The following is a 21,126-nucleotide window of genomic DNA, read 5'->3' as shown; positions in this document are numbered from 1 at the left end:
TCTCTATGTATATCATGTAAAATCTGTTTTCATTTGACATAATTTATTGAAATGTGAAATTCGCATCATCATCATCAAATTCCTGCCATGTACCCTTAAGGGGTGTACAGGAAAAACTAACATCATTACTAACTTCCTATCTACAATTTTTCTCGAAATCAGTCTGTTACTTGTCAAGACCCCAACATTATACGGTACAAAGTGCTTTAGACGATAGAAACATATTTCTATCATCTAAGGCACTTTGTACCGTATCAATCCACCTATATCTTGGTCTTCCTCTGGGTTGTTTTCCTGGCAGAGAATGCTTGTTTTGCTAATCTTACCTCTCCCATTCTGTTTAAGTGACCATACAACCTGAAATTAGCTCTACTAATGCATTCCTGGATGCTGACAATGTCAGGTTCTTTCCTAATATCCTCATTTTTCATATGATATTGCCATTGATGCCATCTGTTCACGAATCTAATCTTTCTCAAGACTCTTATATTTGCGGTCTCTAGTCTTTGGTCAAGTGTTTTACTTCTCACCCAGCAGGTTTGAACACCGTCTTGTATACAGCTAATTTAGTGTTCGACTAATTTCTCTCTTATTCCATATGAATTTATTCAGTCGACTTCCTGCCATATCATCTACTCCTGCTGCCTTTGTTGATTCTGTTGTCTATTTCCATATTTAATTTATCATCTTCACTAAAAATCGTGCCTAAGTAGCTGAAATGTTTTACTTGTTCCATAGGTTCTCTGTTCACAATGCAGATGACATTTTCAACGATTCTGCCTAATTTCATTGTCTTTGTCTTTTTATTGCTAACCTTCATACGATATCTATTACAACAGTTATTCAATTTAGTCAGGGAATGTTACAGACTTGTAGCAGATTTATTTAGAAGTATAACATCGTCTGCATAAAGGAAAGAACTGACATTAACATCTCCAATTTTGATATCAGGTTTAATACCACTTTCCTTCATAATGTGGTCCATACAGATAATGAATAACAGAGGTGATAATGTACATCCTTGTCTCACACCAGATTTAACATTAAACTATCTTCTTGTGCTTCCTTTAATTCTAACTGCTGACTTACAACTCAAATAATGACTAAGTATTGCTTGATATAATGCCCCATTGACACCATATAATTGTAGCATATTGAATAGCTTCTCTCTTGGCACCTTGTCATATGCCTTTTACAGATCGACAAAACTTAAATATAGATATTTGTTATATTCCCATGCTTTCTCAACTGTTTGTCGTAAAGTGAAGATCCTGATCCTGACAGCCTCTATTTGGCCTGAATCCAGCTTGTTCTTCACCAAGCTTTTCTTCCACAATTTTTCTCAACCGTTCCTCAAGTATACTTGTATAGATCTTGCAGGAACACTCGGTAGGGAAATACCTCTGTAATTCTCGCATTCAGTTTTATTTCCCTTTTTATATATGGGTACTATTAGAGCTCTACTCCAATCATCAAGAATTCGTCCCTCTGTCCAGGCATTCTGAACCATGCAGTGCAGCCACTGTAAGACTCTTATACCACCATGCTTCAGCCTTTCTGGTTGAATATCATCTACTCCTGCTGCCTTTCCCCATTTCAAGCCTTTGATGGCTTTTTCTACTTCAAGTATGGATATGTATTCCTGATTGCATGCTTGGTCAGTGTTTTTTACCACTGTGCTGTCATCACTGCTTGTTTCATTTAGCAACTTTTCAAAGTAATTACTCCATACTTCAAGGATATCTTTTTCTCCCGTTTTCATGTCACCTTTATCATCTCTAACTCCTTTTACAGCACTCTTTCCTCCATTCCTAAGCTTCTTCAACAACCTCCAGAATATTTTGCCACCTTCTTGATATTTATTTTCTATATTCTTGCCAAAGTCCTCCCATGACTTTTGTTTAGCTAGTTTTACACACTGTTTAGCTTTCTTACATTTGTCTCTGTATTCTGTAAGAGCAAAAGTTGATTTTTTTACCAGGAACTTTTGATATGCTTTCTTTTTTTCCTTCACTGCCTCTTTAACTTGCTGTGTCCACCATGGAGTTCTGATTTTTCTATCCTTGCAGACAACCTCATCACATGCCTCTCCGGCTGAATAAATCAGTGTTTTCTTCAAGGCTTGCCAATCTGAGAGCTGCTCAACTTTTTTTGCTTTAAAACTTTCTTTCATGTAATTCTTTTCAATATGAAATTCAGTTTTATCCTGCTCAAAGCTAAATAGTGATCACTTCCAATTTCAAATCCTCTGTACACTCTGGTGTCCTGCACCAGGGAGAAAACATCACTATGTTTTCAAACAATCAACGAGACTTTTCTTATTCCTTGTCTCTTCTCTCCATGTGAATTTGTGCACATTTTTATGTTGGAACATGGTGTTAGTAATAACCAGTCCATGTCCTGAGCAGAAATCCAACAGGTATTTGCCGTTATTATTTGCTTTGCTCTTTTCTCCAAATTTTCCCAAAATATTTTTGTATGTCTCACAATCATTTCTTACTCTGCTATTTAGATCCCGAATAAGGATCAACTTTTCCTTCTTCAGTTTGTCAGTTGCTTTCCTCTAAAGCTTCAAAAAATTTCTCCACTTCTACCTTAGTAGAACCTTCTGTGGGACCATAGGCACAAATAAGTCTCATTGTCCAGTTTCCTATTCTGATATTTGCCCACATCACTCTACTTGAGACTGCCTGCCACTCAAGAAGATTCTCATATTTTGTGTTGAATACTATGGCTACTCCTTCTTTTCCTTGATTGTCATTGCCTGACTATAACATTTTGTATGTATTGCTCAGAAAGATCTCGCCAGTTTTTGTTTTTTTTGTTTCACTCACCTCTATAATGTCGATCTGGTACTTACCCCAGCTAGCTCCATTTCTTTGCCATTCAGGCTTGATAGTACCGATCTTTAACTCTGGTGGAGTTGAGTTGGGGTGTGTTTTCAGATTTGTTCCAGTAGCTGACTTTTCGCTGTTTGCCATGTTTCCCTGCTGAAAAGAAGGGTCGGAGGACTAATTTAACCGGGCGACGCTCCAGCTGGCATGAAATTCTGTCATATTGTTCTATCATTCTGTATTTTGGTTTAAGTCAATAAGAATACAATTTGGTCGGCTAAATCCCAAATTGGCAGCGCATCCTCTTTTGTTCAGTATCCAGGTGGATACCCAACAGGTGCACCACGAGAAGGTGAGGATTGGACATTAGGTCAGAAGCCCTGGTCGGTTCTCCACATTCCTTTAAAGGCTACGTGGAGGTCTTCTCTCAGTTATACAGCTTTGACCCCTAAGCACCCATGTGAAATTCTTCAATTGAAATTATTTCATTTCCTTAGATTTTTATTGAGCCATTTTATAATCATCACTCCCTTCAAATTCCTGATATGTATCCTTAAAGAATGTACAGAATAAGTTTACTTTAATTTTAACTTCCAGATTAGTCTGTTATTTTTATGTCAAGTCTATAATTGACAGATATTTCAGTCTTCTAAGACACTTCATGCTACATCAGTGTATAATCAGTCTACCTTTCACCCCCCCACCCCCTTTTGGGAGGTTTTTAAATCTGCCATCCTGGCAATAAAATATTTTTGCATACTAAGGATGTTTTCTAATATCATAATTTTTACTATGATTCTGGCACTTAAGCTATCTGTTTACCCTACTCCTTCCCCCCCATTTTGTTGGATTTGCAATAGCTTTTTCCAGTCTTCAATCAACTTTTATTTCTAACTCAGATCTCTGATCCAACTATAAATAAATAAATCCACTAACCACCTTCTATTCTCCTATATGGGAGTAGGCGAGACTATTTTTAGCCCTATCTAATGTTTTAAGACTGAGAGAGCAGTTCCATCTCTACCCATAGTCTTTTTCTACTCATAGTTAGAAAAAAGTCCCTCTCGTTGGCAGCTAGATTTGACCTGAGAATTATTATTTCGGTAACCTCCATGGTATTAGTAGACTTGGGAGGTCTGCTCAATGAATTTTGTAGTTACTTGCACTCCCTGCATTCCACTCACCAATCTCCATGTAAGAAATCTACTCCTCGCATCCTTCTTCCCCACATCTTTATACAACTTTCAGGGATGGCCTCATCTTACTATCAACTTTTTTTTATAATTCCTTCCGTATTAATCTGGCAGAATCTTTTAAATAACTTGAAGGTTTCTATCATTTCATGTTTCCTCTTATCTACCAAACTCTGTAATCTACGTTCCCTCAACTGATCTGCACAACCAACACTCCAGAGTCCTGATATCACTTTGGTCATTTATCTTTAGACTCTCTCTAGGGTTTCCACATCATAATGAAAAGTAAGCACCAAATTTGAGCATAGTAATCCATTTGTGATCAGACCAATGGCTTATATATATTTGTCAATGTGCTTTTTATCATAGCAGCAATACAAGATGCAATCTTTGCTTGGAACTTCAGTTCTGATGTTACTGTATTAGTTACCAGCACAGTAAATTGCCTTATATCTCTGTATCCCAAAGTGTTAATGCCTTGCATTTATTAATATCACAACTACCATCCCACTCATCTGTCCAAGCTAAAAGTCTACTCAAATTTTCTTGCAGAGAATTAGTATCAGCAATATGCCTGATAATTCCACCTAACTTTGCCTCATCAGCAAACGTTTGAAGATTCTCAATCCATCCACATGAAATATGTTTAACAAATAAGTGAAACAGTAGGGGCCCAAGAACAGAACTGTAGGAACCACTGATCACCTTCTTTTTCTGAGATACTGCTCCGTCACGTATAACGTGCTGATATCTTTCAGAAAGCCAATCTTCAATCCATCTAACCAATCTTTTATCTAATCTCATCTTCTGCAGCTTATACAGTGATCTGTCATGTGATAATTTATGAAATGCTTTTGCAAAATTCAAGAAAATCACTGTATGCAAATCTCTTATCCAAAGCATTTGTCACCTTGCTGGTATCATAAAATGTGACCACATTGCTAAAACATGACCTGCCCTTCATAACCCATATTGACCATCTTAGAGAATCTCCTGTTCATCAACTCAATCCTGTATTCTATCTCTAACCAGTTTCTCCAACACTTTGACACAATTGCAGACTATATCTGACAATTTTTGTAATTGGAATCTGTCTTAGAACCATGCTCATGGAGAGGTACTATTTTGCCTTATTTCCATTCCTTAGGAACCTTTCCCACTTCAAGACTATCATTAAATAACAGATCAAGGACATTGCTAACTCTTTTGCACATTCTTTAAAAATGTGTTTTGATGTCATCCTTTCCCACAGGCTTATTAACATCTAGCCCAAGCAACACTTGATATATCTCTGAATCTTTCACCTTTAATTCTCTTAATCTTTGCCTCCCTTCTACATGTTGCACTGCATCATTCACAACAGTATGATATACACTTAAGAACTGCTCATTAAATAATTCCACTATATCATTTGCTATGGTTACTTTGCTCTATTCACCAGTGTCAGCCTGCCATAATTATTTTTCCTCTTGCTTGCTACATAGCAGAAAAATTCTCTTGGATCTTTGACTTGATTGGCCAATCTCTTCTCATATTCTACTTTTTCTTTTTTAACCATGCTGGCCACTTTTCTTGCCCGCAGTTTATATTCTTGATTTATCTATTCACTATGAACTGTTTTGTACCTTCTCCTCCATAACAGCTTCTTTTGCAACGTATCTTGCTTGATTTCACAGTTCATTCATCCTGCTCTATTTATTCACTTAATTCTTGGTATGCTGTTATACTTTACTTTTCTCAGATACTGCCTTATCATTTCCTGTGCACTGTCAGCATTTTTTCTGCACAACTCATCAACCCAGAATATTGATGCTAGTTGACAAGATTATAATCGTCCATCTTATAAAGCATTTCATAAATAGTTCTGGGTTGTTACCTGTTCGACCACCTTCCAAACCAAAAATCATGATTATGCTCACCAACAGGTGGCAGTATTGACACTTCATTCACAACCACATTTTGTGAGGTTATCACCAAATCCAACACCAGAAAATCTTGTGTTGATTCCATCATATGCCTCTGGGTTATCCTGTAGAAACTCAGCATATTCACTCTCTTTGTTGCCATACACTATCTCTTCTTTCCAAACAACATTCCTATACACCTGGTCGTCTACTTACGACTGTCCGGTCTGCACTTATGAGCACAAAAAAAAAAAAAAAAAATTAATTAATTAATAAATTAATAATAAATCAGGCAGCCCCGCATATGATAACTATTGTATCCCATAGTTATCATACGATAACTATCTCTTACATACACTCAGTCACTTTCAAGCATTTGTTGCGTGTGGTGTATTAATTAAAATTCTACTGAAATACCCATAAAATGTCTAGTAAAAGGAAAGTGCCTTCATCTACAGATATACCAGCTAAGAATTCAAGGAAAACTATTGATTTAGAGTGTAAAATGAAAGTTCCAGAAGTATGAAGGTGGAAAGAAAGTGAATACAATAGCACGTAACTTGAAGTTATCACATTCCACGGTATCGACGATACTTAAGGACAAAGAAAGAATTCGGGAAGCTGTGAAAGGTTCCGCACCTATGAAGTCTACAATTTTAACCAAACAATGACAGGGACCCATCCATGAAATGGAGAAATTGTTGTTTATGTGGATGGAAGATTTAATACAGAAAAATTCACCCATGAGCCTTTGCACAGTGCAAGCGAAGGCTAGAAACCATCCAGTACTAATCAGGCTAGTACTTGATGGTTTAAGCGTTTTAAAAAAAGATTTACTTTGCATAATGTACGTGTCACAGGAGAGGAGAAGCAGAAAGTGCAGATGAAGATGAAGCCCAAAAATTCATTGATAGTTTCGACTCTGTAATCAAAGAAGAAGGTTATCTACTGGAACAAATATTTAACGTAGATGAAACCAGCTTGCAATGGAAATACATGCCTAATCGTACGTTCATACACCAAGAAGCAAAAAGGATGCCAGGATTCAAAGCTTTTAAGGATTGGTTGACTTTGTTGCTTGGTGGGAATGCTGCGGCTTTTAAGCTGAAGCCTTTTCTCATTTATTGTTCAGAAAACCCTCGTGCATTTAAGCACATCAACAAGCACACAGTGCCTTTACTACCGTTTAAACCCTAAAGCTTGGATGACTCAAGCACTGTTCGAAGACTGGTTCATGAACTGCTTTATTTCCCAGGCTCGTGAATATTGTGCAGAGAGGTATCCCTTTCAAGATTTTATTGATTATGGACAATGCCCCTGGCTACTTTCCTCATTTGGACAACCTTCAACATGATGTTAGATTTTATGCCACCTAACACAACCGCTGTCATTCAACCCATGGATCAGGGTGCTATTTCAGCATTCAAGGCTCACTACCTCAGAAGGACATTTGCACAAGCCATCGAAGCGATAGATTCTGATGCTGATTTATCTTTGCGAGACTTTTGGAAGTAGTACAACATTCTTCAGTGTATCGAGAATATTTCGACCACATGGGAATGTGTAACAAAGAATTGTATGTCGGGAATTTGGAATAAAGTGTCTAAAATGTTATGTGAATACATTTGAAGGATTTGAAAAAGGAGAGGAACTGGAAGTGATTACAGAAAAAATAGTTAAACTTGCAAAAAATCTTAAATTAGAATGTGAAATAGAAGATATAGAGGAGTTGCTAGATTGTGAAATGAAAGAACTTTCAGATGAAGAGTTGATTGAATTGGAAGCACAGAGAGTGTCAGAAGAAAAAGCGAGAGAGGAAGAAGAGAAAGAAGAGGAGCCAGAAAAGAAATTCACTGCAAAGAGTTTATCAGATTCTTTTTCGCAAATGAATAAAGCTCTCACCGGTATCGAAGCAATGGACCCTAATGTCGAATGATTCACAAAGGTTGAACATATCATTCAAGCTGCTGTGCGTTATTATCGTGAGATATATGAAGAAAAAAAGAAACAAACTGTTCAAACAAAGCTCAGCATGTTCCTCATCAAGAGAACATCTACCTCAACCCAAAAACATGACTCTGACGATCCACAACCCAGCACAAGCAAAGATTAAAAATTGATTTTGTAAATTTCATTTGTATTAATTTTTACATTAATATTAGATTGTATTTTTGTGTTTACAGTACAGTATATACAGACCGACTTACAACCTGTCAGCCAGAACGGAAGTCGGTTGAGTCGACGACCAAGTGTAATTAAAATCTCCCATTACGATCATCTTTCTTTTACGTGCCTGACTAATTTGCCTAAACATTTCATAATCAGTGATCTCCACATTCCATGCCTATAACAACATCCTATTAGATATACTGTTCTGTTGATCTCAACTTCACACCAAATAGCTTCAAAATTTTCACACATACTACTGTTTTCCACTTCCATTCTTGAAAGACACAATTCCTCTGCAATAACAGTTCCTGCAATCCTCTCTTTATCTTCCTATCCTCATCATCATCGTCATCAAATTCCTGCCATGTACCCTCAAGTTTGTCATGTATCCTCAATGAAAAAAATTACAATATTACTAACTTCCTATCTACAATTTTCCTCCAAATCAGTCTGTTACTTGTCAAGACTTCAACATTATCAGATCTTATATTTCTATCGTCTAAGGCACTTTGTACCGTATCAATCCACCTATATCTTGGTCTTCCTTTGGGTCGTTTTCCTGCCAACCTGGCAGAGAACACTTGTTTTGCTAATCTTTCTTCGCCCATTCTGTTTAAGTGACCATACCACCTGAGATTAGCTCTGCTAACGCATTCCTGGATGTTGACAATGTCAAGTTCTTTCCTAATATCCTCGTTTTTAATATGATATTGCCATTGACGCCATCTGTTCACACCTATAATCTTTCTCAGGACTCTCATATCTGCAGTCTCTAGTCTTTGGTCAAGTGTTTTACTTCTGTCCCAGCTCTCAGATCCATAAGTTAAAACCGGTTTGAACACTGTCTTGTATATAGCTAATTTAATGTTCCGACTAATTTCTCTCTTATTCCATATGAATTTATTCAACTGACTTCCTACCATACTAGCTTTGCTGATTCTGTTGTCTATTTGTATATTTAATTTACCATCTTCAGTAAAAATCGTCCCTAAGTAGCTGAAATGTTTCACTTGTTCCAACGGTTCTCCATTCACAACACAGTTGATATTTTCAGTGATTCTGCCTATTTTCATTGTCTTTGTCTTTTTATTGCTGACCTTCATACCATATATATTACAACAGCTATTCAATTTAGTCAGAGAATCTTGCAGACCTGTAGCGGATTTATTTAGAAGTATAACATCATCCGCATAAAGCAAAGAGCTGACATTAACATCTCCAATCATGTTTAATACCACTTTCCTTCATAATGAGATCCATATAGATAATGAATAACAGAGGGGATAATGTACATTCTTGTCTCACACCAGATTTAACATTAAACCATCTTCCTGTACTTCTTTCAATTCTAACTGCTGACTTACAACTCAGGTCAGCATTAAAAAGACAAAGACAATGAAAACAGGCAGAAACATTGAAAATATCAACTGCATTGTGAATGGAGAACTTTTAGAGCAGGTAAAACATTTCAGCTACTTAGGCACGATTTTTAGTGAAAATGGTAAATTAAATATAGAAATAGACAACAGAATCAACAAAGCTGGTATGGTAGGAAGTCAATTGAATAAATTCATATGGAATAAGAGAGAAATTAGTCGGAACACTAAATTAGCTGTATACAAGACAGTGTTCAAACCAGTTTTAACTTATGGATCTGAGAGCTGGGTCAGAAGTAAAACACTTGACCAAAGACTAGAGACCGCAGATATGAGAGTCCTGAGAAAGATTAGAGGCATGAACAGATGGCATCAATGGCAATATCATATTAAAAATGAGGATATTAGGAAAGAACTTGACATTGTCAACATCCAGGAATGCGTTAGCATAGCTAATCTCAGGTGGTATGGTCACTTAAACAGAATGGGCAAAGAAAGATTAGCAAAACAAGTGTTCTCTGCCAGGTTGGCTGCAAAACGACCCAGAGGAAGACCAAGATATAGGTGGATGGATACGGTACAAAGTGCCTTAGACGATAGAAATATAAGATCTGATAATGTTGGAGTCTTGACAAGTAACAGATTGATTTGGAGGAAAATTGTAGATAGGAAGATGGTAATGATGTAATTTTTTTCATGTAGTACTATCATATCCTGTACACCTCTTGAGGGTACATGGCAGGAATTTGATGATGATGATGACTTACAACTCAAATAAAGACTAAGTATTGCTTGATATAATGCCCCATTGACACCATATAACTACAGCATATTGAATAGCTTCTCTCTTGGCACCTTGTCATATGCCTTTTCCAAATCGACAAAACTTAAATACAGATCTCTGTTATATTCCCATGCTTTCTCAACTATTTGTTGTAAAGTGAAGATCTGATCCTGACAGCCTCTATTTGGCCTGAATCCAGCTTGTTCTTCACCAAGCTTTTCTTCCACAATTCTTCTCAACCATTTCTCAAGTATACTTGCATAGATCTTGCCAGGAACACTCAGTAGGGAAATACCTCTGTAATTCTCACATTCAGTTTTATTTCCCTTTTTATATATGGGTACTATGAGAGCTCTACTCCAATCATCGGGAATTCGTCCCTCTGTCCAGGCTTTCTGAACTGTCATGTCGTACCATCATTTTTTATTTTGGTTTAACCAATAAGAATACAATTTGGTTGGCTAAATCCCAAATTGCCAGCCCATCCTCGTTCGTTCAGTATCCAAGTATCGGTTCTCTGCATTCCTTTAAAGGCTATGTGGAGGTCTCCTCTCAGTTATACAGCTTTGACCCTTAAGCACCCCCTATTTTCCTAAGCATCTTCCTATCCTTTTTTGGAACATTTTTTTTCCTACCGTTTCTAGTCCTGACGTATCATCTTCAGTCAACCAAGTTTCACTTATACCAATTATTTTTGAGCATACTGACTCGATCAATACTAGAAACACTCGGCTCTTTTATTTTTGATACTCCTTATACAAACATAACATTTCCCCACTCTTTGAAGCCATTCCACCACCCACTGCGTGCTCTCTGCTATAGTAAACGTCTCTCTCTCTTCATTCTGACCAACCTTGTTTCCCTAGTCCTGACTGATTTCCATTCATATCTTTATCATTCCCACCTTTTTGCATTGCATCACCCTGTCTTGCCGCAATCACTTCTTCACCTTTATCCATCTTCTTCCTGTCCTTCAACAACCTACTTCTCAACATCTCTCTCTGACCTTTAGCAGTAATAATTTCATATGGACCCTGTGTGCTCTTAGTAAACAATTGCTCCAAATGTCCAACACTAAACCCATTCAAATGTATTCCATCAGCTTTGAAGAGAAGTTAGAATGGTTCAAATTGGTACAAATTCACTCTATACATTCACAAATTTATACTCTTTGCCTGATGACACTCTTTGCAATTTTTTACTGAAAAATTATGGCTAAATAGCTGAAATATTTTACTTGTTTTGTAAGTTTGTTTCTCATTCAGTAGATATTTTCATTGTTCCAGGTTTGTTTTCATAGTCTGTTTTTTATTGCTGATTTTCATGCCAAATTTCTTATAGCAGTTATTCAGTTTAGTTAAGGAATCTGCAGACTTGTGCTACATTTATTCAGTAGTATGATAGATCTTCATGAAGTACTGAGATTAACATCTCCATCTTTGATATCTGGATTAATATCACTTTCCTATATAATGTGATCCATGTAGATGAGAAATAACAGTGGAGAGTATATACACCCTTGTTTTGTCTTGCACCTCAGTTTACACCAGACTATCTTCATGGATCATTTTCAATTCTAACTGCTGACTTGCAACCGAGATATAGATTATGTATTACTTGATATCATATCTTGTTTACATCATATAATTCAGCATTTTGAACAGCTTTTCCTCTTAGTATTTTGCAGATCCTTGTTGTATTCCCATGATTTCTCAACTGTTTGTCTTAAAGTCTATCTTGATTTTCACTTTATCTGGAACACTCAATAAGGAAATTCCTCTAGTTCTCAACATTGTTTTATTTCCATGTTTATGAATGATTGAATTCAATTCCAGTCATTTGGAATTCACCCTTCTTCAGCCTCTGTCAAACTTTCTCCATATTTAAGTTTCTACTTAAATATAATTATTCCAGCTGCCTTTTTGTTTAGGTTTTTCTCAAGTATTTATTTATTTTGATTGCATTCTTTATGAATATTTTCTGTCACTGTTTGTTTACTTTTAAATCTTTCAAAGTAATTATTCCAGACATCAAGAACATCTTTTCCTGAATTTTTAGGTCACTTTTTTCTTTTCTTATTCCTTTTATAGTACTCTGACCTCCATTTATAAGTTTTTCAAATAGTCTCCATAACATTTTGTGCTTTCTGATAATTATATTTTACCAAACACTTCCCATGACTTTTGGTTAGCTATTGCTGCACATCACTTAGCTTTTTTACATTTTTCTCTGTATTCTCTCATTACACATACTAATTTAGTTGCTGGGAACTTTTAATATGCTTTCTTCTTTCCCTAGATTGCTTTTACTTGATTTGCCATACAGTTTGAATTTCTGTTCTTTCAAATGCTTCAACCATTCCCCTCCCTCCCCTCCTCCTTTCATCTGAATCAATGTTTTCATCAGATTCTAACTGCTGACTTGCAACCCAGATATAGATTATGTATTACTTAATATCATATCTTGTTTACATCATATAATTCAGCATTGATTGATTCATTAGTTGATTCTTGTTTTAAAGCACTTTTTTTCTTGAATAACATTTTCTTATATTTGAGTCTACAATTTACCTTTGAATACTGCTCGACTTTGATTTGTTTTAAAACTCTTATTTTTCTTTTCAGTAGTATGATATTCAGTTTCATCCTGCTCAAAATATGAAATAGGGAGTAATTAGGAAATGATTACTTTATTTCAAATTTATTGATCTTGTGTCCTTAAGTGAGAAGATATCAGGAATAACATGGTCATTGAGGTTATTTCTTGTTTTCTCTCTGTGTAAGTTTATGTACATTTTTATGTTGAAACATTGTTATATTAATGAATTGTTCATGTCCTGAACAAAAATCCAGTAGGTATTCATCATTATTAATTTTGCTTGTTTTTCCAGATTTTCCTAAAACATTTGTGTCTGGTATTCATTTCCCTTCATTTCCTATTCAGCTGCTTAGATATTCAACAACAACCAATTTTTATTTATTTGTCAGCTGTCTTCTGTAATAAGATGTTAATGCATGAACCAGTTGGTTTTATAGCAGGCGAGAGTACTATGCATCATATCTTTACCTGATGGAACATCGTTGAACAAAGCATAGACCTCAGAAGCCCATTATTTATAAATTTTATAGATTTTACCAAAGCATTTGACAGTATAGATAGAGAAAAAACATTATGGTTATTATTAAAAGTTAGGGAATTCCTGACAAACATGCGAGAATAATCTAAGAAATGTATTAAGGATTTAAGAGTTGTGTTATTGCACAGTAAACATTGATTGGTTTGAGATAAGGTCTGGTGTGAGGCATGGTTATGTAATGTTTGGGTTACTGTTTAACATGATCAGTCATTGATTGGATTATGAGAAAAGTTACAGGAGTAATAAGAGTAATTAAATGGAATCGTATGTCACAGAAGATCTAGATTATGCAGATGACAGTTTTGATAACATCAAAATACAGTGATACACAAGCAAAATCAGAAGACTCGTATAAAACAGCTGAAATGGTCATCATCATGCTTTTCAAGTATTTAGGCCTAGAGTGGCCTGTTCCAGCCTTAGAAGTCATCGTTGAATCTCTTTAGAGGATGTTCTGGTCTATTCACAACAGTACATTTTCCTAATGCTTTGTAATTTAAGGCTTGTTTTGGTAATCTTTCTGTTTTCATTCTTTCAATGCATTCAATCTATTTATGTTTATATTTTTTCTATTACTGATTCCTGGTTTAATTCATTCATAATTTTATTTATTTTATGATCGAATATAGTATATTTGTAGTTTTTCTCATAAACTTTATTTCAGCTGTTTTTAATCTTTGCCTGTCTTTGTTTTATTGTCCTGATTTCACTTCCATACAATAGGACTGGTAGGGCTAATGTATTATATACTTTTAGTCTGGCTTGTTTTTGACTAGGTTTGGTTTAAATATAGAGTTAATTACACCTGTTCTTTTTAAATATTTTGCAATCTTTACGTTTATATCTTTTTCATTTTCATATGTAATCATACATTATAGGTAGTTAAAATGAATTCACCTGTTCTAAAATCTTATCTATGACTATTTTAGTTAATCATAGATATTTTTATTGAATCTTGTCCTTTAAAGGACGTTTTTTATTTTTCTGTTAATATTATCATTCCATAATATTTGGCTATTTCATCATCATCATCAAATTCCTGCCATGTACCCTCAAGGGGTGTACAGGATATGATAGTACTAGAAGAAAAAAATTACATCATTACTAACTTCCTATCTACAATTTTCCTCCAAATCAGTCTGTTACTTGTCAAGACTCCAACATTATCAGATCTTATATTTCTATCGTCTAAGGCACTTTGTACCGTATCAATCCACCTATATCTTGGTCTTCCTCTGGGTCGTTTTCCTGCCAACCTGGCAGAGAATACTTGTTTTGCTAATCTTTCCTTGCCCATTCTGTTTAAGTGGCTATACCACCTGAGATTAGTTCTGCTAATGCATTCCTGGATGCTGACAATGTCAAGTTCTTTCCTAATATCCTCATTTTTAATATGATATTGCCATTGATGCCATCTGTTCATGCCTCTAATCTTTCTCAGGACTCTCATATCTGCGGTCTCTAGTCTTTGGTCAAGTGTTTTACTTCTGACCCAATTCTCAGATCCATAAGTTAAAACCGGTTTGAACACTGTCTTGTATATAGCTAATTTAGTGTTCCGACTAATTTCTCTCTTATTCCATACGAATTTATTCAATTGATTTCCTGCCATACCAGCTTTGCTGATTCTGTTGTCTATTTCTATATTTAATTTACCATCATCAGTAAAAATCGTGCCTAAGTAGCTGAAATGTTTCACTTGTTCCACAGGTTCTCCATTCACAACACAGTTGACATTTTCAGTGATTATGCCTATTTTCATTGTCTTTGTCTTTTTATTACTGACCTTCATACCATATCTATTACAACAGCTATTCAATTTAGTCAGAGAATCTTGCAGACCTGTAGTGGATTTATTTAGAAGTATAACATCATCTGCATAAAGCAAAGAGCTGACATTAACATCTCCAATTTTGATATCATGTTTAATACCACTTTCCTTCATAATGTGATCCATATAGATAATGAATAACAGAGGGGATAATGTACATCCTTGTCTCATACCAGATTTAACATTAAACCATCTTTCTGTACTTCCTTCAATTCTAACTGCTTACTCACAACTCAAATAAAGACTAAGTATTGCTTGATATAATGCTCCATCGACACCATATAACTGTAGCGTACTGAATAGCTTCTCTCTTGGCACCTTGTCATATGCCTTTTCCAAATCGACAAAACTTAAATACAGATCTTTGTTATATTCCCATGCTTTCTCAACTATTTGTCGTAAAGTGAAGATCTGATCCTGACAGCCTCTATTTGGCTTGAATCCAGCTTGTTCTTCACCAAGCTTTTCTTCCACAATTCTTCTCAACCGTTTCTCAAGTATACTTGCATAGATCTTGCCAGGAACACTCAGTAGGGAAATACCTCTGTAATTCTCACATTCAGTTTTATTTCCCTTTTTATATATGGGTACTATGAGAGGTCTACTCCAATCATCAGGAATTCAGCCCTCTGTCCATGCTTTCTGAACTATGCAGTGCAGCCACTGTAAGACTTTTATACCACCATACTTCAGCATTTCTGGTCGAATATCATCTACTCCTGCTGCCTTTCCACATTTCAAGCCTTTGATGGCTTTTTCTACTTCAAGTATGGATATGTATTCCTGACGGCATGTCTGGTCAGTGTTTTTTACCACTGTGTGTCATCACTGCTTGTTTCATTTAGCAGTTTTTCAAAGTAATTACCCCATACTTCAAGGATATCTTTTTCTCCCATTTTCATGTCACCTTTATTAAATTTAAAATATCTTTCTATAAGTTATCTTCAAAATTTGTAATTATTATTTGGTCATCAGCAAAAAAAAAAGTTCACAGTAGGAGAAAGTTTAATACCCTGATGGAAATTTTTATTCCACTTTATTATTTCATTTAGATAAATATTTAAAAAGTTGCTGGAAGGGGACACTCCTGTTGGACTCCTTGGTTTATCTTACTCAGAAATGATAGTTCATAATTTAATCTTATTTGTATTTGATTATTTTCATGTATACTTAACCTGGCCTGGTTGGCTGAGTGGTTAGCATATCCGCTCTCCACCCAAAAGGTTGCAGGTTCGAATCCTGCCGTGGGCATGGATATTTGCAATTGTCTGTGAAAATACTAATAGTGGTGGGCAGTAGATGGCATTGGTGTAGATTATGCAGTGGAGATAGAGTAGTAGGTGTCCTCTCTTGATGAGTCTTTGGACTTCTTGGAGGTGTCACATAATAATAATAATGATACTTATGATAGCATTTAGAATATTATTTGGTATTTGTCTTTCTTTTAATATGTTAAAATTAACTTTATGAAATGCTTTTTCAAAGTCAATAAATAGAATGTGTTTCTAAATTGTATTCTCTTCTTTTCTGTATTATTAATTTTAGGCAAAAGGCCAGGTCTATGCATGGTTGTCCTTTTCTGAATCCATTTTGTACTTCTAAAATAAAGATTTCAGAATATTTTATTAGTTTTATTTAAAATTTTGATATATATTTTGTAACAGGAATTTAGAATACTTATATCTCTAAATTATAACATCATCTCTACTACCTTTTTTTAAAGATAGGATCACTACTGCTTTTTCCCATTCTATTAGTGGGTTACTTGTTAAATAGATTTTATTTAAAAATAATGTGTCTTTCTTTGAACCTTATTCCTGCATATTTATTTATATAATTCTGAGCCTAATTTATTTTCTCCAAGTGATTTTCTATTTCTTGTTTCTTTCAGGCTGATTTCTAATTCTTCTTTAGTTATTTCATTTTCATTAAATGTTTGCCAGTTGTCTTTTTTAAAATATTTATCTGTCCACTGTATAGAAATTCTTCTAATTTCAATTCAGTGTTTAATTTTATGTTTTCTTTAGTATCTGTAATTAAATGTTTCAGAATCTGGGATTTCTATATATCTATCCAAGGATAGATATATAGAAATCCCATTTCTATATATCTATATATAACCTTTCAGGGAGAGTAGGAGAAGGGAGGGTTGCTGTACACTGATTTCAGTGTGTAATGCAGTTGATGGAAATTGTTCTTTCATTAATTTTTTCTTATTCCTTTCTGTAGGAGCTATTACTTTTAAGGCAGATGAATTTGAAAAATTATGAAATGACTGCAACTTGTAAGGTATGCTGGCATGGTTGGCTGAGTGATTAGTGCACCCACTCTCCAACCAACAGGCTGCGGATTTGAATCCCACCACAGGCATCGATGTTTGTGATTGTATTTAGGTGGAAGGTGAATGTTATCGCCTGGTGTGAGACTACTGTCTATGTGACTACTACTACTGGAAGTGGCTTGAAAAAGTTTCATGTTTGGTCTCTAGAGCAGGGTTTCTAGACTATAGAAAAAAAAATAAAATAAAAATTGATAAAAATAGAAAAAGATCCCTAGCTTACCCACAACACAAAAACGTACTATCGGTTTACCAAATAACCTTCGTGGGTGGGAGCAAGATAAAAAAAATAAAGATAAAAAGTTTGCATTTTTTTATTTATGTATTATTATTATTATTTTTTTAATCATTTCAGAACCAAGTAATAAATTTGGCAGTATTTTTAAATCTGAATTATCTGATAACAGTAAGTTGCATTTCAACTTTTTTTTTTTTTTTTAGCAAAAGAAACTGTAGTTTCTCAGATATTATCTCTGAAATTATATTTGCATTACTATATTATTGATATGTTAATGAATTTGCAAATAACTGCTATACAATAGCTTCAGTGAAGTTTGAATAAATAAATTTGAACAAAAGATAGATATTTATGGAAGGGAAAAGGTAACTATCAACAAAGGGATAGACCAGTGTTATTCCAGTACATTTTAAGAACTTTTTTAATTTAATACATCAGTCCCAAATATGAGAAACTGAAGAATCTGTAATAAGCAATATTGATGCTGTGTGGATATATCTATTGATGCATTATTTTTCCAGAAATTACTTTTTTAAAGTTTTATAGTAGCTAATTCTACTAATAGCTAACTACATAGCTAATTCTTTATAAGGTACTTCAGTATTATGAAATTATATTATATTTTTGAAATAAAATCAGTTTAATGGCTGAATAGTTTTGGTTTATATATATATATATATAAACATGTTACTCTCCAAGTTATCTCCTTGATAACTGAAAATTATTTTCAGTTATCAAACTGCAATTATTTCATAATTTTCCAAATTAATTTCTCTTTGAAGTGATAACATAATCACTTTACTGAGTTTTGCAGTATTTTATAATTAATCTGATATCTTCAACTTACAGCAAAATTAAGATGAATATAAATTACATTAATAATTAAACTGATAAACAGATATTTTTGGAACCTGCACTGAATATTCAGCATGGAAAATGAACAAATAGATTATTTAAAAAGAAATGCACTTTAACAGCCACAATCAGCCCTGCGCATATGTTACACATCAAATATAGCTATTAACTATAGAATAACATGTATTATGTATCATAAGACATCATCAGTAAAAGTAGCCAACAACAATGAGAATTGAATTAGAAAACAGCATGCTTAAATTGGAATTCCTCTGGGTATACGGTTGCACGTTCAAGAATCGCAATGACAAAAGAAACTTCTTCACAGTGAAGCTGGAATAGACTTAGTGATGTTGGAATAGTTACAGTAATTTTGACATTCCACCTACTGCATTTAGCAGCAGTGCTGCACAAAATGTTCATAATTTGAACACTAATGAATTCCAGATATTAGCAATAAAAATTTTAAATTGTATTGCTAATATTAGACAGTTCCATATAAAGCATGTTTTTGGATCATGAACATTAAACTTTTACACAACCAGATTTATTATTAAAATAAAAAATAAAAAAATGCAGATAACTGCTCTAGAATGTTATTACAATTATGAACACAATGGAAACATTCTTTTAAGAAATTTTCCACCTGCTCAATCACATATTTTGGAAATAGTAATTTGCATAATGTAGGATCTTCAAAGAACTAAAGTTATCTTTAATTGGCTATCAACTGTAACTACATTCTAGCGAGTGCTATTTTTATTGTCACTCATGATGTTATCAATACGTTCAAAGGAAAGAGCTTTGTTAATTAATAATTGAAGTTAGCTGTGATCATTTCTACTTGTATTTGCCTCAAGAGAAAAGATGCAGTCTCAGCTGTAAACAAGAGATTACTCGAGGCAGTATACGACACCATCTGTCATGAACTTGTTAAAGCTATGCAATCTGTTAGGATATACTCTGATATTTTCTATTCTGTTTCATTTAAAAATAAAAACAATGTTGATTGCTAGCCACTAAGCTATTCTACAGTTTGAAAAATACTATAACACTAGTGAAATTGTAAATGAGTTGTTCTTCAGTATTATAGTATCTGGATAGTGGATAATTCCATTGTGTATAGATGGATTAAGTACTGGAAACATTTTGTGTGAAGTACTCTCCTGTGATAAGGTGTTGGATTCCTTGGAAGGGGTCACATAATAATATGTAATGGTTTAAAATACAGTCGTCTCTCACTATACTGAAAAACTCCAACTAAAATCCTAGACACAATATTATTTAAATAAAATCATTACAGAGAATATCCACTATAATGAACTATTACTTGTGGTATCTACAAGTATATTTAAGACAAACTTTGTAAATAATCTTCACAAATTTTTTGTAAAGATGAATTAAATTTAGCCTCTGTCAACTTGATTTATTGTGCTTATATATAAAATATTACTAAATAGTCTTTTTTCATTAATTAACAGACTGTAGAGAAAAACGAAGAAGTCAAAGTAATGTGAGTATTGTTTCAAAATTTCATTTCATTCTCATTAACATTCAGTGTTGCAATTTTTGCATTATGTATAATAATGAGATTTGTTACACTGAAATTTGGAGAATTTGCTTTCCATTTTACTAGTAATATTCTTAACGATGAAAGTATTAAAGCTGTGAAAGGTAACTGTGAATATATTTCATTAGACATTGATGTTTTCATAATATATACTTCTCCAGTACCCATGTATACTATACTTGAGTGTCCATCCATCTGTTTATGTTTTAGATCTTTCACTAGAATTAAAAATATGTGGTATTTATCTGTTTTGCATAAATTGATTTAGTATGGGGGAAGAGGAGCTGTGTCTTATGAAGGGATGTGGATCAATTTCTGTATAGTCTCCAGTGATTTATTATAGAAAAGTGATTATTATCATGATTTAGCATTTATGAAGTTTTAGCTCAAATCCTTTCCACCAATGGTGGTACTTAAAGTTTCATCTGCTGGAAAGTTGATTTTAAGCAAACTCTGCAAGAATTTTCTCAAGAAATGCAAGATTTTCTTTTTACTGAATGGTGTAAATCTTCTAATTACAATTTTTGAATTTTATATATAGCTGTTAAGCCAGCTTGGTTGGTAAGGTAGTTCATGTGTTTCCTTTCCAGTTAGTTTATTCTTGATTTGAATTCCAGGCATGGATACATGTGAAAATCTTTAGATTGAAGACCAATTTCATCATGCATTAAGAGATCATCTTACTGCTTATTGGAGAACTGAAGTGGCTCAGGGAGGGGGAGGGGAATCACAGTACCATGTTTGGTCTCTAGAACAATCTAACCCTTAGAGGCCTACTCATAGCACTGAATGTTTGATAGTTTTAATGCCTTTTGTGGATTGGATGAAAGTTAAAAAAAAAAAAAAAAAAAAAAAAAAAAAAAAAAATTGCCCTCATTCATAATATTTTTATGTTTTG

At 34.2% G+C, this 21,126-nt stretch overlaps 1 protein-coding gene across 3 annotated transcripts in view; it reads left to right on the top strand.

Annotated features, from left to right (window-relative positions):
• The window catches only part of CycY (cyclin Y), a 154,983-nt gene that overhangs the window by 37,600 nt on the left and 96,257 nt on the right, over window positions 1–21,126 (top strand). For all 3 annotated transcript variants that reach the window (XM_090413502.1, XM_090413503.1, XM_090413504.1), the window contains one exon: window positions 20,140–20,171. In XM_090413502.1, coding sequence (XP_090269628.1) covers window positions 20,140–20,171 — 32 coding nt within the window. The remainder of the gene's footprint in view (window positions 1–20,139; window positions 20,172–21,126) is intronic.

The sequence above is a fragment of the Typopeltis vanoorti genome, chromosome 24, assembly GCF_054136105.1.
Source record: "Typopeltis vanoorti isolate ZY-2024b chromosome 24, IOZ_Tvanoo_1.0, whole genome shotgun sequence".
Lineage (NCBI taxonomy): Eukaryota > Metazoa > Arthropoda > Arachnida > Uropygi > Thelyphonidae > Typopeltis > Typopeltis vanoorti.
This window is presented reverse-complemented; position numbering and strand designations above follow the sequence as displayed.